An 18049-nucleotide genomic window follows, 5' to 3' on the forward strand; every position below is an offset into this window, starting at 1 on the left:
AGTGATACCAGGCACAGCACCAAGGGCCTGCAGTTGAGGAAATGTCAATTTTCCTCGGATTTTGGTTTGAAGCAAACACTAGAAATATTATAAACCAACTTGGAATCAAATCCTTCAGTACAACACAGACAATTGTGCCGTAAAGGGCAAGTGGTGAAGAGAACGGGAAGGAATAGCTGGAGAAAGGGAAGAAACAAACCCACTCTTGTTTATTCGGAAGGAAAGAGACAACAAAAGGACAAACACAAGCTGTGTGCCTGTAGCTTTGATCTCGTACAGTTACACATTGGACTCGGTGTAAGGAAGGAAATCTTCTGAGGCGTGTTTGAGGCCCGGCTGCTTCCTGGTGTCCCCGAGGGACCGTTGTTCCTGGGCTCGGGAGGACCTGGGAACCAGCACAGGGGCGCTTTGTGAAACCACACAGGACTTCTGAGCCAGGCAACTGCTTTCTATTGAAGGTTGAGATCCACACTGGTAGGTGGGTAAAGCAGGATGGGGTCAGGTCTGGGGAGTCTGAGCCCCACAGAGCAAGGACTGAAGTCACAGGCTTTTAGGAGCTTGAGAACCAAGGTAAATATTCTATGACCTGTGAGGAAAAGGTGGGAATGCACATAATGTACAGGAGTAATGGTGGAGAAACAACATCGTAATGTTTGGTGTCATGACAAGAAGTTATCTGTGTCTATGGAAACTGTAATCAGGGAATCCAACTGGTTTGTGTTGGAAGGGACCTTAAAGCTCATCCAGTGCCAACCCCCTGCCACGGGCAGGGACACCTTCCACTAGAGCAGGTTGCTCCAAGCCCCTGTGTCCAACCTGGCCTTGAACACTGCCAGGGATGGGGCAGCCACAGCTTCTCTGGGCACCCTGTGCCAGCGCCTCAGCACCCTCACAGGGAAGAGCTTCTGCCTCAGAGCTCATCTCAATCTCCCCTCTGGCAGGTTAAAGCCATTCCCCTTGTCCTGTCCCTACAGGCCCTTGTCCAAAGCCCCTCTCCAGGTTTCCTGGAGCCCCTTTAGGCCCTGGAGCTGCTCTAAGGTCTCCCCTTCAGGAGCCTTCTCTTCTCCAGGCTGCCCCAGCCCAGCTCTCTCAGCCTGGCTCCAGAGCAGAGCTGCTCCAGCCCTCGCAGCAGCTCCGGGGCCTCCTCTGGCCTCGCTCCAGCAGCTCCACGTCCCTCTTGTGCTGTTGCCCCAGAGCTGGATCAGGACCGCGGGGAGGGGGGGTCTCCCCAGCGTACACCAGAGGGGGACACTCACTGAAATGACGTTTATACGCAATTTATGCACAAAACCACCTATTTCGGTGCATTCACGTTAAACCCGAGCCCCCCCTCCCCGCGCTCCCGCCTACCCCACCGCGCACGCGCCGAGCCCCCCCAACCCTCGCGAGCCTTCCCACGGCGCGGCTCGCGGGCCCCGCCCCTTCCCCACCCTCCCGCGGGCGGAGGGGCGGAGCCCCACTGAGCCCCGCCCTCCCCCTCCGCCCCGCCCCTCGGCCGTCTCGCTGAATCTCTGGGTTAAAGCGCCCGCTCTCACGCTTTTCCGCCTAGGGGGGGATATGTGCGGTGGGTGAGCGGCGCAGGGGGTCGGGGCGGCGGTGAGGGTTGCTGGCGGCTGGAGCGGAAGGAACGGGCCCGGCTCCGGGCGCTGGGTGAGGCGGAGGAGTTGGTATCGCCGCGCCGTGAAACTCCTCACCCGCCCGCGTCGCTTTTGTGCGTCCCCGCTGGGCGGAGCCGCTCGGCGCGCGCGGGGTGTCCCGCTCCGGCCGGTAACTTCCCGCAGCCGCACGGACGCTTCGTCTCCTGCCGGTGGGGCCGCGCCGCCGCCTGGGCCCGCGCGATGGGGAGCGGCGCCGGCCGCCGGGGGAGCGCGGCGGGACCCGCCGGCGCCACCTGCCCCGCGCCCCGCCGCTGAGCCCGCAGCCGCCCGCCCGCCCGCCCGGTGAGCAGCGGGCACCGCGCCCGCCCCGGGGCCTGCCTGCCCGGCGCTCCCCCCCCCGCCGCTCCCGCCTCGGCCTCCTCCCGTCCCGGGCCCGCCGCGGCTCGGAGCGCAGCGGCGCGGCCTCCCCGGGCCGCCGGCGCGGGGAAAGTTTCGGGGCGCGTCCCCGCCCCGCCGCGGCGAGAGGGGCCCGGCGGAGCCGCGGCTGAACGCGCGGTGCCGGGTGCCGCCTTCCCGCACCGCCTTCCCGCATCGCCCCCCCGCGGCCCGGCCCCAGGAGCTGCGGACCGGAGGAGCAGGGCAGTAGAATGAGCGCTCCTGTGGACCCCAGGATCAAACAGGCTTTGCGGAAGAAGCCCTCGGAGAGGACTCCGGAGGTGAGCGGCTCTTGGCGTCTATTTCCCTGTTTTCCCTTTGCCTCTATCCCTGTTCCGCAGCCGTCCCGCCCGGTGCCGGCTGTTTGCGGGCGGCACATGGCCAGGCTGGCGCTCGCAGACTCCTAACGTGTGGAGTTGCGTTATTTATTTATTTCGACTTTCCAAAGTTGGACTTCTTGAGGCCAGCAGCGTTTTAAACACCCTGGATATGGACATAGGGCGGCTGATGAGGTCCTTCGGGCCAGGCTGTAGGGAGAAGAAGGGGAGGCAGATCACTGAAAAGTAAAACTCTGCATATTTCAGTGATGCAAAACTTCTGAGAAAAGTTAGGGAGCTGCGAGGCTTTCCTTACCTGTGCGGCGATGCAGATTTAAACAAAACCAGGCTAATTATGCTTCGCAGACTTCATAAAGAGCTGCTTTTCCAGTGAGTGGGAGTGGAGAAATGTGCGAGCCTGGTTAGTTACAATAAAACACGTTCTTCAGTGAACTGCCTCCTCTGTCCCTTCCCCACAAGCTGTAATCAGCATGTATTTTGGGGATTGGTAATGTCAGAGCGTTAATGTAATAATGAAATACGTTTGATAGCATTTGCATTGCATGTGAGGCTGACTGCAGTTCGGTGCTTGCTTACCCAGGCTGCTACTTTATTTGTTTCCCTTGCTGTGATTGTTGTTTTTTCAATGCACTCAAGAATCAGTGGTATGAAACGATACGCTCTTGAGTTTGTCCCTTTGAGACCGGGAAACATCTGTTCTCCCTTGGTATTTCACGAGAGCAGAATGTCCTGCCTGGTCTTCCTTATAAGTTAATTATCAAGAGGCTACTTGGGAAAACTGCTGCGGAGATGGCTTCAGAGTGTGTCCGAGCAGGACAGAGCCCCGCATTCCCCTTCAGTTTCACTCGTGTGAGCGAAATACACTCAGTCCCAATGTTTACTTGCCTTGGGATATTTGGTATGTTTCTTCTCATGTCTCTGCTCCCTATATTAATGATGAGGCAGTCTCCCTGTTCTGTTTTCTTACTTTTATTGCTCCCCTCTTGCTTCGGCCTTTCCCTCCTTCCTCTCCAGCTGTATTCCCCAGTTAGGCAAAATTCCTTTGCTCCTGTGGTTTGCAGTGTTGGGCAACTGGGTTCATCACAGCAGTGGCATTCAGGCGCCAGCATACCGTGCTGGCTTGTCACCGTTTGACTTTGGGAACAGGTAATCTGCCCTGGCCTGAAACATCTGCCCACTGCTGCCTCCTGCACTGCCCATGTCTCATGGCTCTCTAGGGCTTTTTGTTCTTTATCTTTTACTAGGCTTCACAAATTCCCCCACCCAGTAACTGTAATGGATTTTTTTTTAGGGTTGTCACCTTATTTTGGCTAAAACAGCCTTAAAATAAATATTTTGCTTAAGCTTGTAATATTAACTGCCAGATGTCATGGTGTGGAAAGTGTTTCTGACCATGGCAGGGGATTGGAACTGGATGAGCTTTAACATCCCCTCCAAACCAAACTGTTCTGTGCTTCTGTGATGTCCAGCTGTGCTGGACCGTGCTAGTGGGTTCATGTGGATCTGTGCAGATTCCCACTGAGGCTGACAACCAGAATTTGCCAAGGTATCTCAATTGTGGGCCAGGTTGGACACAGGGGCTTGGAACAACCTGCTCTGGTGGAAGGTGTCCCTGCCCGTGGCAGGGGGTTGGAGCTGTGTGAGCTTTAAGGTCCCTTCCAACACAAACCAGTCTGGGATTCTGTGAAAAAAATAAAATCTAATGTTTGTTAATCTAACTAATAACACCTCTAAAGTTATTTAAACAAATAGTCTAAATTCCCTTGTTAATCTGACCCTTTGCAGCAGGAATTTGTGGATCCTCCACAGTGAGAGTACTCATGATTAAAGTTAAAACTCAGCAGGGTTGGGTCCTCTCTTCTTGTTGCTACGTGGATACTTTCAGTCAAACCACTTTTATTTCTTGGGTGCTTTTGTTTATATACATTTAGAAACTCCCCTGATTTCAGGAAAAGCCCCTCTCCATTCCAGATCCATTTGGGGTCCCCATTCTGGATCTGTCAAACCTGTTCAGACACAAAGCTGAAAATCAAACCCCACCATGGCTGCACAGTGCCAGATTTCCCAGGCATATGCTCAGAGATGTGATGACAGATGGGTATAGGGTGATACGGGGACCAGAGGAAACAATTGTAGTGTAGTTTTTACATTAATTTCTTTATTTTTAATCATAGAGAGCATCTTGACTTGTCAGCTCTCTTCTTTAGGCTGCAAGACATGGGTCAGGGAAGCTGAAACACGCTCAGCACAGCCAGCGGGGTTAGACCCCAGTTTCGGGTGTCCCAGCACAGGGTGTACAAGCTGGTGACTCCTGTCCTAAAGTATCCAGTTGTGCACAGACAATAACTGTGGCTTCATTGCTACCCTCCTACTCTCATAGAAAGGCATCATCAGCTCCTCCCACGTGAAATCAGCTGCGTGGGGCACTTTGATTGCATTCTTATACAGGAAAACCCGCCAAATTCCCCAAACCGTGGCTGGTGTGTTATGATAAGCCAATGCTAGTTGACCACATGGGTTTCAATTGCTTGCAGACCCTTTCTGCCCCCCTCTCTGTTTTGATCCTGGAGTTTATGCGAGCAGTTTACCTGGGCATTACAAATTACAGGGTTGGGGCTGCACTGATTAGTAGTGTGGTCTGGTGCTTCATAACCATCATCTGTAGAGCAGTCTGGAAAAGTACAGATAAATAATTGATACATCAGATATCACTTATGAGTGGTGCAATTATCCATCTGATTTTGATTTTTAGGACCTTTTCTTGGCAAGATGTTTTAATTTGTAAGATGTAAGGAACTAAAGAGGGAGATATTAAAATGTTTTCATAATTTACCTGTTTTGGGCATTATCTGAATGACTTCGCTCGAGTAAAATATTTCATTCTTGATGCTACAAATATTTTTGTTTGGAAAAAGCTGTGTTAGGGCAAGTTTTCAGTGTTGTGGTAACATTCCACTGTTTGCTAATTGTTAAAGTGTATAAGCTATGCATATTAGACATGTACACACTTGATTTTGTTTTTTTGTTGTTGCTCAGATACTTCATGTGTTATAATCTTTAATTTATTTGGCGATGGGGGAGGCTTATTTTGATGAACTCCTAGAGATTGTAGCTAACATTTACTGATATATATGTGTGTGTGCAATTACTCTTCTGTTACTCTGCTTGGTAACTTCCATTGGTACTTGGGACCCGTTGGTTACATGGACTGAGTGTGACCGGGTGCTGGCACTGTGTAAATCTCTCTGCCTGTCTCTCAAGTTCAGCCTGAAAGTGCAGAATTAGCGAGGGATCTCTCAGATGGTAGCTTTGATAACAGATTATCCTAACAAATCATCTTCTGTGCACACTCTCTTGTCAGATAGAGGAAACCTTTGCAGTAAATCGGACACTTAATCACTTAAATCATACCTGTATTTAAACTGTAGGATTTCATACACTTGTTTAATATTTTAATATCTGCATTAGTCTTCTGGGGTTGTGCTGCTGGCTCTGTGGTGTTAAATGTGCCAGTATTTATATATGCAGATCCTCCAGTTCTTGCAGGTTGAGAATATGGGATTTAGGTACTTCCATGAGGTGTTGTAGCTTTGTGTTGCACATCATCCTGCCTGTTTCTTGTGTCACAAGTGGGGATATCAAATTAGGAGTTTGGGGGTATTTGAATAGAAGGGAGTTGCTTGTTGAAGCAGTAGGAGGGAAGGGTGAATGTGTATGGCACCATCTGTGCTCTCATTAAAGGTTTAGTTTTTTGAGGCCCAGAATTCCTTATCAGATCCGTACAAAGGCCATGATGTTAGTTTTTTGGGGAGTGGTTTAATGCCTACCACAGATAAGGTCTTGGTGGCTGATAGGGCAAAACAGCAAATGATTATGCACCTTTTTCTTTCTCCTTCCACCTTCCCTCCCCGCCATGAGTATGCTCTCTTCCAGTTTGAATTCATCCTTTTCCCAACATAGTCTTCTTGTAGTTCTTCAGGACTTTGTTCTAGACAGTATTTCCTTTCCGTGGTTCAGAGAGCTTTGCCTTTATTGAACTTCAAAGAGTTAGAGTATTTTTATACTCTAAGCTCTTGTATTTTCCCAACTTTGCCTTGTTTCAGTGATTCTTGATTAATGCTAATTCAACTTTATTTGGCAATAGCAGCTCCTCCTTCTCTTCCTGTTCCCTTTTTATTAATACAGTGGAAAGAGGAAAAAAACCTAATTTGCACAGTTGTGACACAACGGGGTCTGCTATTCGGAGTGTGTATGTGATGCTTCTTGACGGCTTCTATATAGAGAAATAGATCTGCAACGGATCTAAATCATGCGCAAATAGTACATTGATGGGCATTATAAAATGGCTGTAATAAATAAAATAAATTATTGCTGACAGCATAACAAAGGCACTCTTGTACTGGAGCACAGCTGAGCCAAACAGAGGAGAACATCTGCTTCTTGTTTCCAGAAATAACTGGTATTTTGAAGTGGGATTTTTCATCCTTTTTAATAATTTTCTTTAAAACTCAGTAGGTGAAACAGAGGATTAGCCTGGGTTAAATCCATTGTTCCTGCAGTTTGCAGTGAGCTTTTAGGTGTTAATGGAACAACGGCAGTGTTTTGGGATGGCCGTTTAATGGAATCAGAATTGTAGAATCACTACAAAATTCTTGCAGTTATCTTACAGCGAAAAGAAATTTGTATTAAATGAAGTTGCAGATGCTGGGTTGTATTTAATAAAAATTCCTTACTGTTAGTATGTGGGCCTCCAAAACAGGGAAAGAGGAATGATGGAAACCTGACTCCTGCCGTAATTTTCTACTAACCTCTACTTCTCTTCTACTTCTAACCTTTCTATTACCTAACCTCTGTCTTACATCTTTCACTCCCATTTCTTTGTTAGTGATATGATTCTGTGTTTTATAGCTGATGCTTTCTAAGACCTTGTTGTGCAAGTAACAGTTCTGGAGCTCAAACTGAAGATGACCAGTAGATTGTTCTGTAGTGTTCTGCTATGTCAACAAGGAACTGGCCAGTGCTGTGAAGCTCTTATCCTTTACCTGGGAGATCCTTGGTTCTGTCTTTGCGTGTGGCTGTGCTTGGAAGTTGGAAGAGACCTTTAAAATCAATGTATTGGTTGTTGCTGGGAGATGACCAAAGTGATGGTGAACGTGTACTGACACGCCTGCAACTTACTACTAATAAATTCCTGGCTGGGTCGTTGTGTACCTTTGGAGTACAGAAAGGCAATGTGCATATGACAACAATTATTATTTACAGTTAGAGGAACATAAAAGCCTGTCATATAATTATGAATACTTCAGAAGCGGTCTTGTGAAGGTGACAGTTACAGGTTTATTTTTGCTGTGTATGATTGAAAAATCAAATGCAGAAAAGTCAACTTTATTAGCAAAAATGCTAAGTAACTGCAGCCTTAGAGAAGGACCTGAGAGCGTGCGCTGCCTCGCAGACACCCTGTTCTATCAGCATCTTTCTAAGGCAATAAAAGACCTCGAACCGTCAGGATTTCTTAAATATTAGATTAGTCTCTTGAAATAAAATGTGCTGTAAAGCTTTTTTTTCTTTTTATAGCCATCTAGTAAAATTAAAGCTCAGAACAGAGGTACCTGAGGAGTGGCACATTGGATGTTGCATTGATGGCTGGCAGCTCTTCAAATAGTTTGGGTCTTACTCACAAGCAGAATACAGGTTTTCTTGTTAATGAAGCAGGTCCTGAAATTCTTTTATTACTTTCAGTGAAACAGTAATAAACCTCCTTTCTCCTCCTGCTCTTCCTGCCCCATAGCTTTCAGCTGAAGGGAAAACAAAACCACAGGTTTTTTTTCTATGCTCACTAAATGAGTGTATTTAAGCTCATGATAAATACGGTACTGACAATCCCGGAGGACTGTTGGACAAGCCTCAAAGCTGTGGGAGAGCTGTGTCTCTTCACTGCCAGCTCCAGGAGTTAGGAAGCTTTTAGAGCTTACATTTTCCTCTATTTTGTCGTGTAAGAGTGCTTTGGGTGGGTAGTTGTCTCTTATTATTCTGTTTCTTAATACAGTGTAGTATTGTGAGTGTTCATCTCAATTAGACCTGTGGTTTTCCTGTAATAAAACGGCCAAGCATGCAAATTCTTGTACTCCCTCAGTAAAATGCTTCTTGAGAATTCATTTTCATAAGCATTGTATTTGCACCTTGTTTTCTGAGATGATCAAGAATTATGTTCTTCAATAGACGTGTCTCAATCCCCTATTCCAAAAGTTCAAGTAAATACCAATTGATGGATGTTTGCTGGTAGTTGGTCAGTCTTACTAAACATCCCTCAGAAACCAGGGCAGGTTAAACCTTGTGTCCCCCTCCTGAGACAAGGCAGGGTCAAATCTCTTGTGTGGGTAATAAAACTCAGTGATATTGGGTTATTTTACTACAGCTGTTTTCATTGTCATGTGGCTACAGCTCCACTCTTGTGATGTACAGTCAATTTCATAGAATCCCAGCCTGGTTTGTGTTGGAAGAGACTTTAAAGCTCATCCAGTTCCAACCCCCTGCCACGGGCAGGGACACCTTCCACTAGAGCAGGTTGCTCCAAGCCCCTGTGTCCAACCTGGCCTTGATGTACCTGTTGGCCAGAAGCACTCATCAACCTGGCATATGTGCTGGTACCCAAATAATTCAGATTATCGCTAGTTGGAACCTTAAGTACAACACACTTTGTGAAGCTGAAATCAGCCCTAAATGAGTTGCACTTAAAAAATCAAATCCATCTGTTGTTTCAAATGAACCAACATACAATATTGGAGCATTTACCAGTTTTTAACCAAATGTTAATATATGTAAATACTCAGCTGTGAGGGCTTCAGTGTCTGTCTTAGGAGGGGTGTTTTGTTTGGTTTTGACCGGTTTTTGGAGCTTGTTTTTACTGTGCTTTCAGCAGCAAGGCTGAATGTGTCGCTCATACTAGTCTTTTGATTATTTGTGTCTCTGAGACACAAATAGCGTTGTGTTGAGCCTTGGGCAAGGTACCGCATTGGCAGAGGAGGGCTCCTGGTTTGGCTGTTGGGCAGCTGGTGTCTGTCTGGGATACCTGCAAGGAAACTTTGCTAGTGCTTTGCAGGAATAAATATTTTTTCCAGCTTTCTTAACAGTTGAGGCCTGTTGACTTCAGTTAAATATAGATTCATGGTCCCAACCAAATAAATCAGGTTTCCAGGGCACTGTTTAACTTCGAGTACATATCCTGGCTGTACTGAAGCGTCATTGACAAATAGGTTTTCTCTTAAATTTAGAGTCTGTCTAACAAAGTTTCCTTGTTCAGAAAGTTTTGTGTTAAACAGGTAGAGAAAATAGCATGACTGTTGTGTGAGCTTTTCTGGTTTTAGAGTCTGTGTCCGTATTAACCCGTATTGTGGGTGAGGATGTCAAAGGCTGTCCTTGGAAGGAAAATTTGGACATGAGTAAAATGAGTTAAACTCAGATAGAAACAGAAACATTGTGATGCTTAAGGTGCCCTGAGGTAGGTGTATGAATTCTCCTGGTTGATTATTTTTGCAAGAGCATTATGAACCAAAGCTGGCCAAACAACCTCCCAAAAACCCCAAAGCCACAAAAAAACCTTTCCAAAAGCATTTTCTTTTTCACCTTTCAGGGTGGGTGAAATGCTAAAGAAAGTGAACTAGTAATAAAAACTCAGGAAAGTAAATTAGACTGAGCATTCTCTGTTCATCACAAAGCATAGTGCTAATAACTGGAAACACACAGTTCTTCCATCTAATAGCTGTGACTTCATGGTTTCTGATCTCCTGGCAGCAGAGGTCCAATCCAGGCTTTTTCCTTGATTAAATAAGTGTCTGGTGCTCACATCATTATGGTGTGAAGTAACCAGCACTACTACTGGAAGCGTCCCAGAGATTGGCTTGTTAGAAGTGATGGCGGTCACGCTGGTTTCTATAACATCTCCTTTAACTTTGGGTCTGTGAAAAGTCACTGGGACTGCACTGCTGCCGCTTTCCCTAGCATGGACAGAGCCTGGGGTTTTTGTTCACAGTGGCTGCTCGAACCTGCTTCTCTGTCTTGGTACCCGCTGGTGTGAATCTCAACAGACTTTCCTGTCCCTTTACCTGTTCTGCTCTGCTCAGAACCCAGCCAGAACCAGCTGAGTTTGATGCTTTGTTTTCAGTTCGCAACTGCTGCTCTTTGGTCATGACTAATGCAAATTCCTTCATGTAATATAAAGTCTACTCTACAGAACATGGCTGTATTAAAGAGAAGATCAAATGGCAGTGCGCTAACAACTCTGTGGACAATGGCTCATGTGTATTGGCATTGTTTGCAGAAAGTCCAGGGTTTGTGCTTGGTGAGTCACTAAGTTACATGTCAAGGTGAAAAGCCCTTCCACCATCCTGGTTTGTCTACGGGATGTAATTTCCAATTCTGAGTCATTCAAATGAAGCGGTGAGTAGGAATGTGGTTCTGTTGTGGGAAGCAAGTGTATGGACATCTTCAAGCATTGTCTTGGCCTTTTGAAAGGTGTAGTGCTCCTATCTCAATGCATTAGTCCAGCTTATAAAGAGTGTGCAGTTAGGTATAGCTGAGACAAGGCTCCGAGTTGTAGCTCCAGGTTGCTTGAGGAATGATACTTACGAAAACTGATGAGCACAGTTGCATGCTGCCTGGTTGTGTGGCTTCGAGCACTTCTTGTGTCTAAAACTTGGTGTAAAACTTGGTGGTATTGTTGAATCTGAACATTAACATTAAGAGTAATGAAAATACATGTCTCTCTTGCATGTAGTTACACACAAAAGTTAGAGGCTATTGCCTCATCTTACTTGCTCCTGCTTGTTGGGATTCATTGAAGGAAGCAGGGCCACAAGAGAGTAACAAAACATTTTGGCTTTGTAATTTGTGTGTCAGTGTTGCTTTCTATGACTGCTCTGTGTCTCTGCATGCATACCTGTAGGTGTCTACTGCACACCTCAGGTATATGACTTTTAGGTGTCTCTTCTGGGAGATACATATAAAATGAGGATTTTAAAGGAAACTATATTCTAAAACAGTTATATTTGTGAATCTTATGTATGAATCATCTATGGAAAGACCATGGTGGTCTCTGTGTGTGGCTAGTTCTGCTGTGGTGCTTGCAGGAACTCCGCTCCGGGATCTGGGGCAGGAACTTCCCTGGTTAGTGATGGCAGTGATGTCTTCACACGCCTTCCGTTTGGAAGAGCTGTCCTTGGCCTAAAAGAAATGCCCTTGAGTATTTTATGTCATGCTTTAATGTGTCCAGAGTCCGGTATGTGTAGGAACAGCTTTGTCTGAACCCCCTGTTACCAGGTGTGGTTTGATCTCTTTTTATTGCTCATTTTGTTTTATGTTTTAAGCTTCTCATTCTGATATAATCTCAGTACAGAGAGATTTTCTAGCTCTGGTTTTATTAGCATTGTGCCTGTTGATTCAGTGCTGGTTGTTGGTTAAAGGCATTCGAGAGTCTGGAGATACTTACTCAAACATCTCTGCTGCCTGTGAGGCATGGTGTGCTAAAAGCTCTCACCGCCTCGTGCTTTTGTTCTGTCTCAACAGCATCCACCACGAAGAGCTCCTGCACCACAGCTCATCTTGGCATGGCGTTCTGGTGGTCCCATGGCACTTGTTCTCCTGGGCTGGTCTTTCTGGTGACCTCTGCTTTGACTCAGGCTATAGCAATGCTGTCATATATCTGCCTTCGGGTGCCTAGGGGTGCAGCCTGTTTCTCTGTAGCAGCAAGCTTTCAGAGGGCTAGCGGGATGTCCTGAAAGGGATGCACATCCTTCCTGCTCTTCTTCTATTTTGTTCCAAGCAGCTGGCTTTAGAAGATGCAGTCGGTGGTTCTAGGGTTTTCTGGCCTGTCAGTACAGTTGTCAACAAAGCTTTTGTATCTGGGAGGTTATTGTAAAACAGAAACTCACTGTTTTCACTGCGTGGTTGTCAGAATGCTAGAAGCTTACACAGATAGTATTTACGGATCTTTTTCAAGCTGTTGGCCTAAGTAACTAACTAAAGAACAGAGCTCACAGCAGCTTGCTTTGTGATAATCACAGTAAATGTGGGATTTAGGGCTCAACAGATGTGATTTTGCAGGCTAGGTCATACTATTATTGATCAAACGGTTTGAGGCTTAGTTCTCTAAACTGTTGTGGTAGGGTGAAGGTAAGGTTAGCTCACAGGGGGTTGAAAAATGACTCCTATTTCTTGAACTTTGCTGTCACAAAGACTCTTAATGCTACAGAACAGTTGTGGGGATCGAGTGTGCCACAGTAGTCGTCAGGGGGCAGGTAGTGCCTGCAGCATCTCCTTGTCTGTACTCCAGTCTGCTAAGGTCAAGCTGATGACCAGGTAATCTAGTACCTGTGACTTTCCTGTATCAAGCTCAGTTTTGGTCTTTACAGAAGGTAATAAGACTTCATATGAACCTTAAACCTTGTTAAAAGAGCAAATGAAGTCAGAATCAGGGTGGCTGTTTCCCAGTGATTTTCCAGGGAGCCTATGAAGTGGTGTTGCCCGAAGATTACTTTTCCTATTCTTGCTTCCAATTACTGTTCCTGAAAAACTGGTTTTTCATTTTAATGGCAGCTGTGACAGCTCTGAGAGTGAAACCAGAAATTATGATGGAGTCCTGGAATTCTTTATTGGAATTTATGTCCTTTAGCATATACCTTTCCCCATGCAGTGGGGTCATGCACCTACTTTCTTCTGCAGAATAATTTAACTAAAAGCTTTCACTGATAAATTAGGATGTAAAATATAAGGTAACATTTTTCAGAAAGCTATTTTCTATTGTGTTATCTAAATTTAAACAGTGAATTTCAGGCACTTCTGAGGCAGCGAGGGTGTGTTTTGCAAAACTGTTAATCTAAGCTAAAAAGCAAGCCCAGTGCCTTGTTACTGACCTTGCAATAGGAACTCATTGGAGATATTAGAATAGTGAGGAAGGGCGAGAAGAGGGTGTGGAAGGAGGTGGGAGAGAACTGCGAGTACACTTGGCATTCCGAAAAGTTACCAAATGGAAGGAAAATACATTTCTCTTCTGCTTTTGTTCTCCAAAACTGCGAAGGCTGGAGGGCAAGCAGTCAGGACGAGTAGGTGTTAAATTCCTCGTGGAAACAGCATTCAAGCCCCGAAATGCCATACTGAGTAAAGAAGTCATCATGAAAAAAGACTATTTTTTTTTAATAAGAATCTCTTCGGGTAGTATACTCAAACTGATTTCATATAAGCTTTGCAGAGGAGTTTCGGTAATGTTTATCCTGACAAAACTGTTTCTTGTGTCACTTTGTGTAAGAACAACTGGGTATCTGTCTGTAGAGCAAATAAACAGGAAGAAAATAGCACTTAGTCTTAATGAACTTACATGTATGTGTGCTGTGGGAGGAAGCTGGGGCCAAAGTGCCCAGCTGTTGCCTGCTTGTGGCCAGGCCTTGCTTCCAAGGAGTGGAAGGAAGGAAGCCACATTCCTTGAAGCAGTTGTTGGAGCATCCCTGGTGTCAAACATTGACAATGTTCTGCTGGCATTTGCCCTGTGACTGTCTAATAACCCTTGTACGCAGCTGTACATGCACTCCTATCACGAGTGTAAAGAGCTGGGCATCGGCAGGTGAAAACAACTCCCTTGGCATTAAAAGGTGGCTCATGGTATTCTTGTCGTTGGCAAGGAAGCCACCCGCGTCCAAGAAGCATCCTGGGTAAACTGCTCATGCTAGTATTGCCAGACAAGCTATGTCTAAGACTAGGAGGTCTTCTTGTTCCAGTGACCTCAGGCTTAAAACATAGATGGTTTTCCTTTGTTTGATGAAACTGTGATACACCCCTCTTCCTCTTTTGATGATTGCAGTACAGTATTTTGGAAATACCCTTCATTCAGGGAAGCAGCACAAATTATTTACCATTCTGCATCTGGGTTCTCTGGGTTCCTCAGCTCCGCTAATTATTGGTTATCTTTTAGCTTGTTCAGAGGGGCTAGCAAATTCTTGCCAAATAAAACAAAAATGACTGCCTTAAGGGGTTCTCTCATTTTAATCTTTTTGTGTCTGATTAAAGCATTGACATTTAAGCAGTCTGGTTATTAAGGGGCCTCAAATGTTGGTCCTTTTGGTCTGGAGGGAAAGAATTCTTGCGGTGGTGTGTTGTGTTGTGGGCAGATCCAGTTTGGCCTTTTGGCCAAATATGAATTCCTACAAAGAGGTAGTTCCAGAGCTGTTGTAGTGTTTTTCACCTTCACAGTTTGCATTGGAAAAACCTGGAGAGTGAGGTCTGCCGTAGTAAACTGTATTGTGTATTTAGCATTACAAGGTGATAGGGTCATTTTTGCTGTTGCATGTTGATTCTGGGAGTGGTTTATATGCTCTTGTCACGAAGGGTTATGCTTGCCAGTGGCTACTAGATATTGGGGGTTATCTAGGGAGGATATTCAACTTAAATCTGATTTACTTTACCCTATGTTCTCAGGGTTCTGTGTGACATCGTCCAGCCTGTGGTAGGTTGCATTGGTTTGCCTAAGTAGAGGTGGTCTTTCCAAGTGTTGGAGAAGGAGTTTCTGTTCCTGTTTCCCATTTGAAGTAGGAAGGAAACTGGCAGTCCTTGTGTTAGACTACTGAGCTCCCATCACATACATCTGTTGCTCCTATTTGTGTTGGGTAGTAAGGCTTCCTTCAGCACACTCTTCCGTAGATGCTGTTTTATGTGACTTACAAGGTGCTTGGTGGAATCTTCAACATGTGCTGGTTCTTCCTAACTGATGGGCAGTCTTAGAACAGAAATGAAGGGGCATAATCCAGCTGATGTGATCATTAGGAAGGATCTCTTTGCTTGCATGTCTGTGCTAGCCTACCATGGCAGCAGCATGACTCTCATGCTGTTGGGTTGCACTTTTGACTGGCGCTCACAGCTCGAAAGGAACTTTGTTTTGTTCCCCCCTCTGTACACAATAGGTAAAAGAAGAGGATTGTGGTGTATAGCAGACCTGTAGTTACAGATGCTACGCAACCAGTCAGAGTTGATCACAACCATAAAGCTGAGAACTTCCATTGCACTTAGTTTAGGTCTCTCAAATCCAGCAAATCAGGCGACATAGAACTTGGAGGTCATGGAGTTCAGTGTTCAGTATCATGAACAGTAACATTGCTTTGAGTTTTCCCAACCTCTAGTCAGACTTTTTTTTTTCCTTAATATATTTTTACCTGAAATAATCATATAGCTCTTGCAGTTGTGAATGCTCATGTAATAGAGTGAGAAGCTTTAGGTAATGGGTCTTCCACTCCTCCTGGCACTCAAGCAGAGTGTACCTCCCAAGTAGTGCAGTGGAGTAGCCGTGTGAATGAGCAGCTCGTACCCGCTGAATGAGCTGCTTTTCAAGAAAACAGCAGAGCTGTCTTAATTTTCGGTATTATTGTGTAAAATGACTGAACTGCAATACCGGATCCTTCTGTTTCTCCTGGGGCTGGGATCTACAATGTACGTTCTCCATATCTGCAGTCACAAGCACAACTGTCCAGAGATCGTGGTGGTGTAATCTTCCTTTGAGGCATTCTGCTGCTGGGTCCAGACTTTGCCTTTCATCACCCTGTGCAAAACTTCTTCTTTTATGTGAGCTGATGAGTCAAAAGTCTGAGTCTTAGATTAATGCATTGCATTGCAGCTTATAAACCTAACTTTGATACTCAGGGTAAGTTTAGTATTAGGGTTTTTTTCCCTCATCTTCAGTGATTAATGGTAGTCGTGCTCTCTGAAAGTACAAGTCTTTTTAGATGAAACTGTTTTGTTTAAAAGCAGCTTTACTATACCTCCACAGAGGCTGTGGTTGGCTAACACTGGAAGAGTGAGGTGTTGGAGGAATCTCTGGCACATTGCTTTACAAATTAGTGTTGATCATGGTTTCATAGGAATGAGAAAGTTGAGATTGGCTTGTTTTGGGTTTGTATTCAAAGGTAATTACAGCCTCTGAAGTTCTTGGCCTCTCTAAGATTGGAATTGCTGGTTGGAGAAGAAGAGGTTTCCGTATCATCTATACTACAGCCCAACCGAAGCAGCCCATGTCTGGTGTAATCAATTAGTACTGGTTTGATTTAGCACAGAGGTGGAGAGGGCAGTTACTCTGCATCTTATCTGTAATTCTGTGGATGTTAGTCATGAAGTTTGTGTGCTTTGGGAAGCTGGGTGCCTGGTGGGTAGCCTGTGGGATTTGGAGCTAGAAGTCCCTGGGTAACATTATTATCTCGCAGTTGATTCAGCTCCTGACAGTACACTCATCTGTTGTTTCTCCTAATGCTGAAGCTGCTAATTTTCTTAATTAGAATTACTTCCTTTGTATCATTATGCATCAGTGATCAATTGTAATTACTCAGGAAGCGCAGAGGTATCTGTACCTCTGATACTTATGTTGCTTTGATTTCAAATTTGAAACCTGTTAACCTCAATATGTGAATATGTATAGAATATAGCTCCTCAGTTTTGGATCCCTACGCTTCTTTGTGGTTTATGGCACAGGTATGGTTGAGAAATACAGAAGTAGATCTTAAAGCAGTGGCAGAGTGCAAGTGTTTAGAGTTTTGCTGTGGTGGTTTGCAGTCAAATGTAGCAGTAGGGTCAATCTGGCTTATTTTTTTGCTACAAGTGAAGATGCTAAAAGCTACTGATTTCACCTCTCTGCTTGGTGCGGGATAAAGTTATGTTTGCCAATATACAGATGCACATGTACAGAGGCACGTTGGCATTCCTCCTCATTAGAAGGTATTGTAGTCGTCGTGGCAGTAGTAGAATGTAATTGTGGCAATCTGCACTGAGATAACTTACAACTTCTGGAAGGGCTATAGCCTACAGTAACTCTTCTGGATTGCTCTATCTGGTAGTGCTTGGGTACCCTAATGCCAGGATGCAGGGGGAATTAGCAGTAAAGTATATTCTCATGTGTTTTCTCATGTGCCAGTGCATTGCCATCAATGTTGAATGGAAACACAGAGTATTTTGGTTGGAAGCAGTGTGGTGACTGTAATATCTTACTGATACACCAAAACATTTTGAGACAGGCTGTGGGGCTCTATTCCTCTCCATTACCTAGACACTGAGTTGGTGACATAAGTTACAGTATTGATAAGAAATCTCATTTTGTCTTCACTATTATTTATTAAGCAGGAGTTAATTTCCTGACAGACATGACCTTTGCTTGCTTGAATTCTCAAAGAAATAGGAAATTATTTACTGCAAAAGCACGAGTGTGCCATCGTAAAAATAACAGTAATCTTATCCGTTTGTATAAAAATCTGACAGTTGATGTGGTGGAAACAAACTGCAGTGAAGTGTTACTGTTCTGTCTGTTAGTCTTTCCCTGCTTGAGATACCTGTTGAGCAGGAGCTGTAGTTACAGGACCTTGACAGTAATGTTCACTTGCTGCAAAGGTTCGTTGGGGCAAAGCGTGATGAAAATGAGTGAGGAAATCCTTCCGATGGAACGTGTTTGTGTGTGACATATGAAACAGCAGTTGCTTAGGGCTTCATTGGGGGCAGCAGATAGTAATAGTTTTCCAAATATCACATCTTCCTGCCTTCATATGTAGGTATTACTATTAGCTGTCTGGTTCATCTGTCTGCCTGTCTCATCACTCTATGTAGTTCATCCTTCATTCCTGTGTCTGTGGGACCAGTTTGTGTTGGGTAGACAGCATTGTC

General features: G+C 45.3%; 1 protein-coding gene and 1 long non-coding RNA gene across 8 annotated transcripts in view; one reads left to right on the plus strand and one right to left on the minus strand.

The window, feature by feature from the left end:
• Nucleotides 1-1502: 1502 nt before the first annotated feature.
• RAPGEF6 (Rap guanine nucleotide exchange factor 6) overlaps nucleotides 1503-18049 on the plus strand; it is a 118870-nt gene continuing 102323 nt past the window's right edge. For 3 of the 7 annotated variants that reach the window (XM_030504972.1, XM_030504968.1, XM_030504969.1), the window contains exon 1: nucleotides 1504-2314. In XM_030504972.1, coding sequence (XP_030360832.1) covers nucleotides 2246-2314 — 69 coding nt within the window. In that variant the 5' untranslated portion in view covers nucleotides 1504-2245. Of the gene's footprint in view, nucleotides 2315-2481; nucleotides 2741-18049 lie in introns of all 7 variants that reach the window. The other 4 variants (XM_030504965.1, XM_030504966.1, XM_030504970.1 and 1 more) reach the window with 3 other exon arrangements.
• LOC115616111 lies at nucleotides 2443-2782 on the minus strand. Its single transcript, XR_003994213.1, has 2 exons — nucleotides 2667-2782; nucleotides 2443-2560 (listed from the first exon to the last, which is right to left on the minus strand). It is a non-coding gene; the product is annotated as an uncharacterized LOC115616111 (long non-coding RNA).

The sequence above is a fragment of the Strigops habroptila genome, chromosome 12 (genome assembly GCF_004027225.2).
Source record: "Strigops habroptila isolate Jane chromosome 12, bStrHab1.2.pri, whole genome shotgun sequence".
NCBI lineage: Eukaryota > Metazoa > Chordata > Aves > Psittaciformes > Psittacidae > Strigops > Strigops habroptila.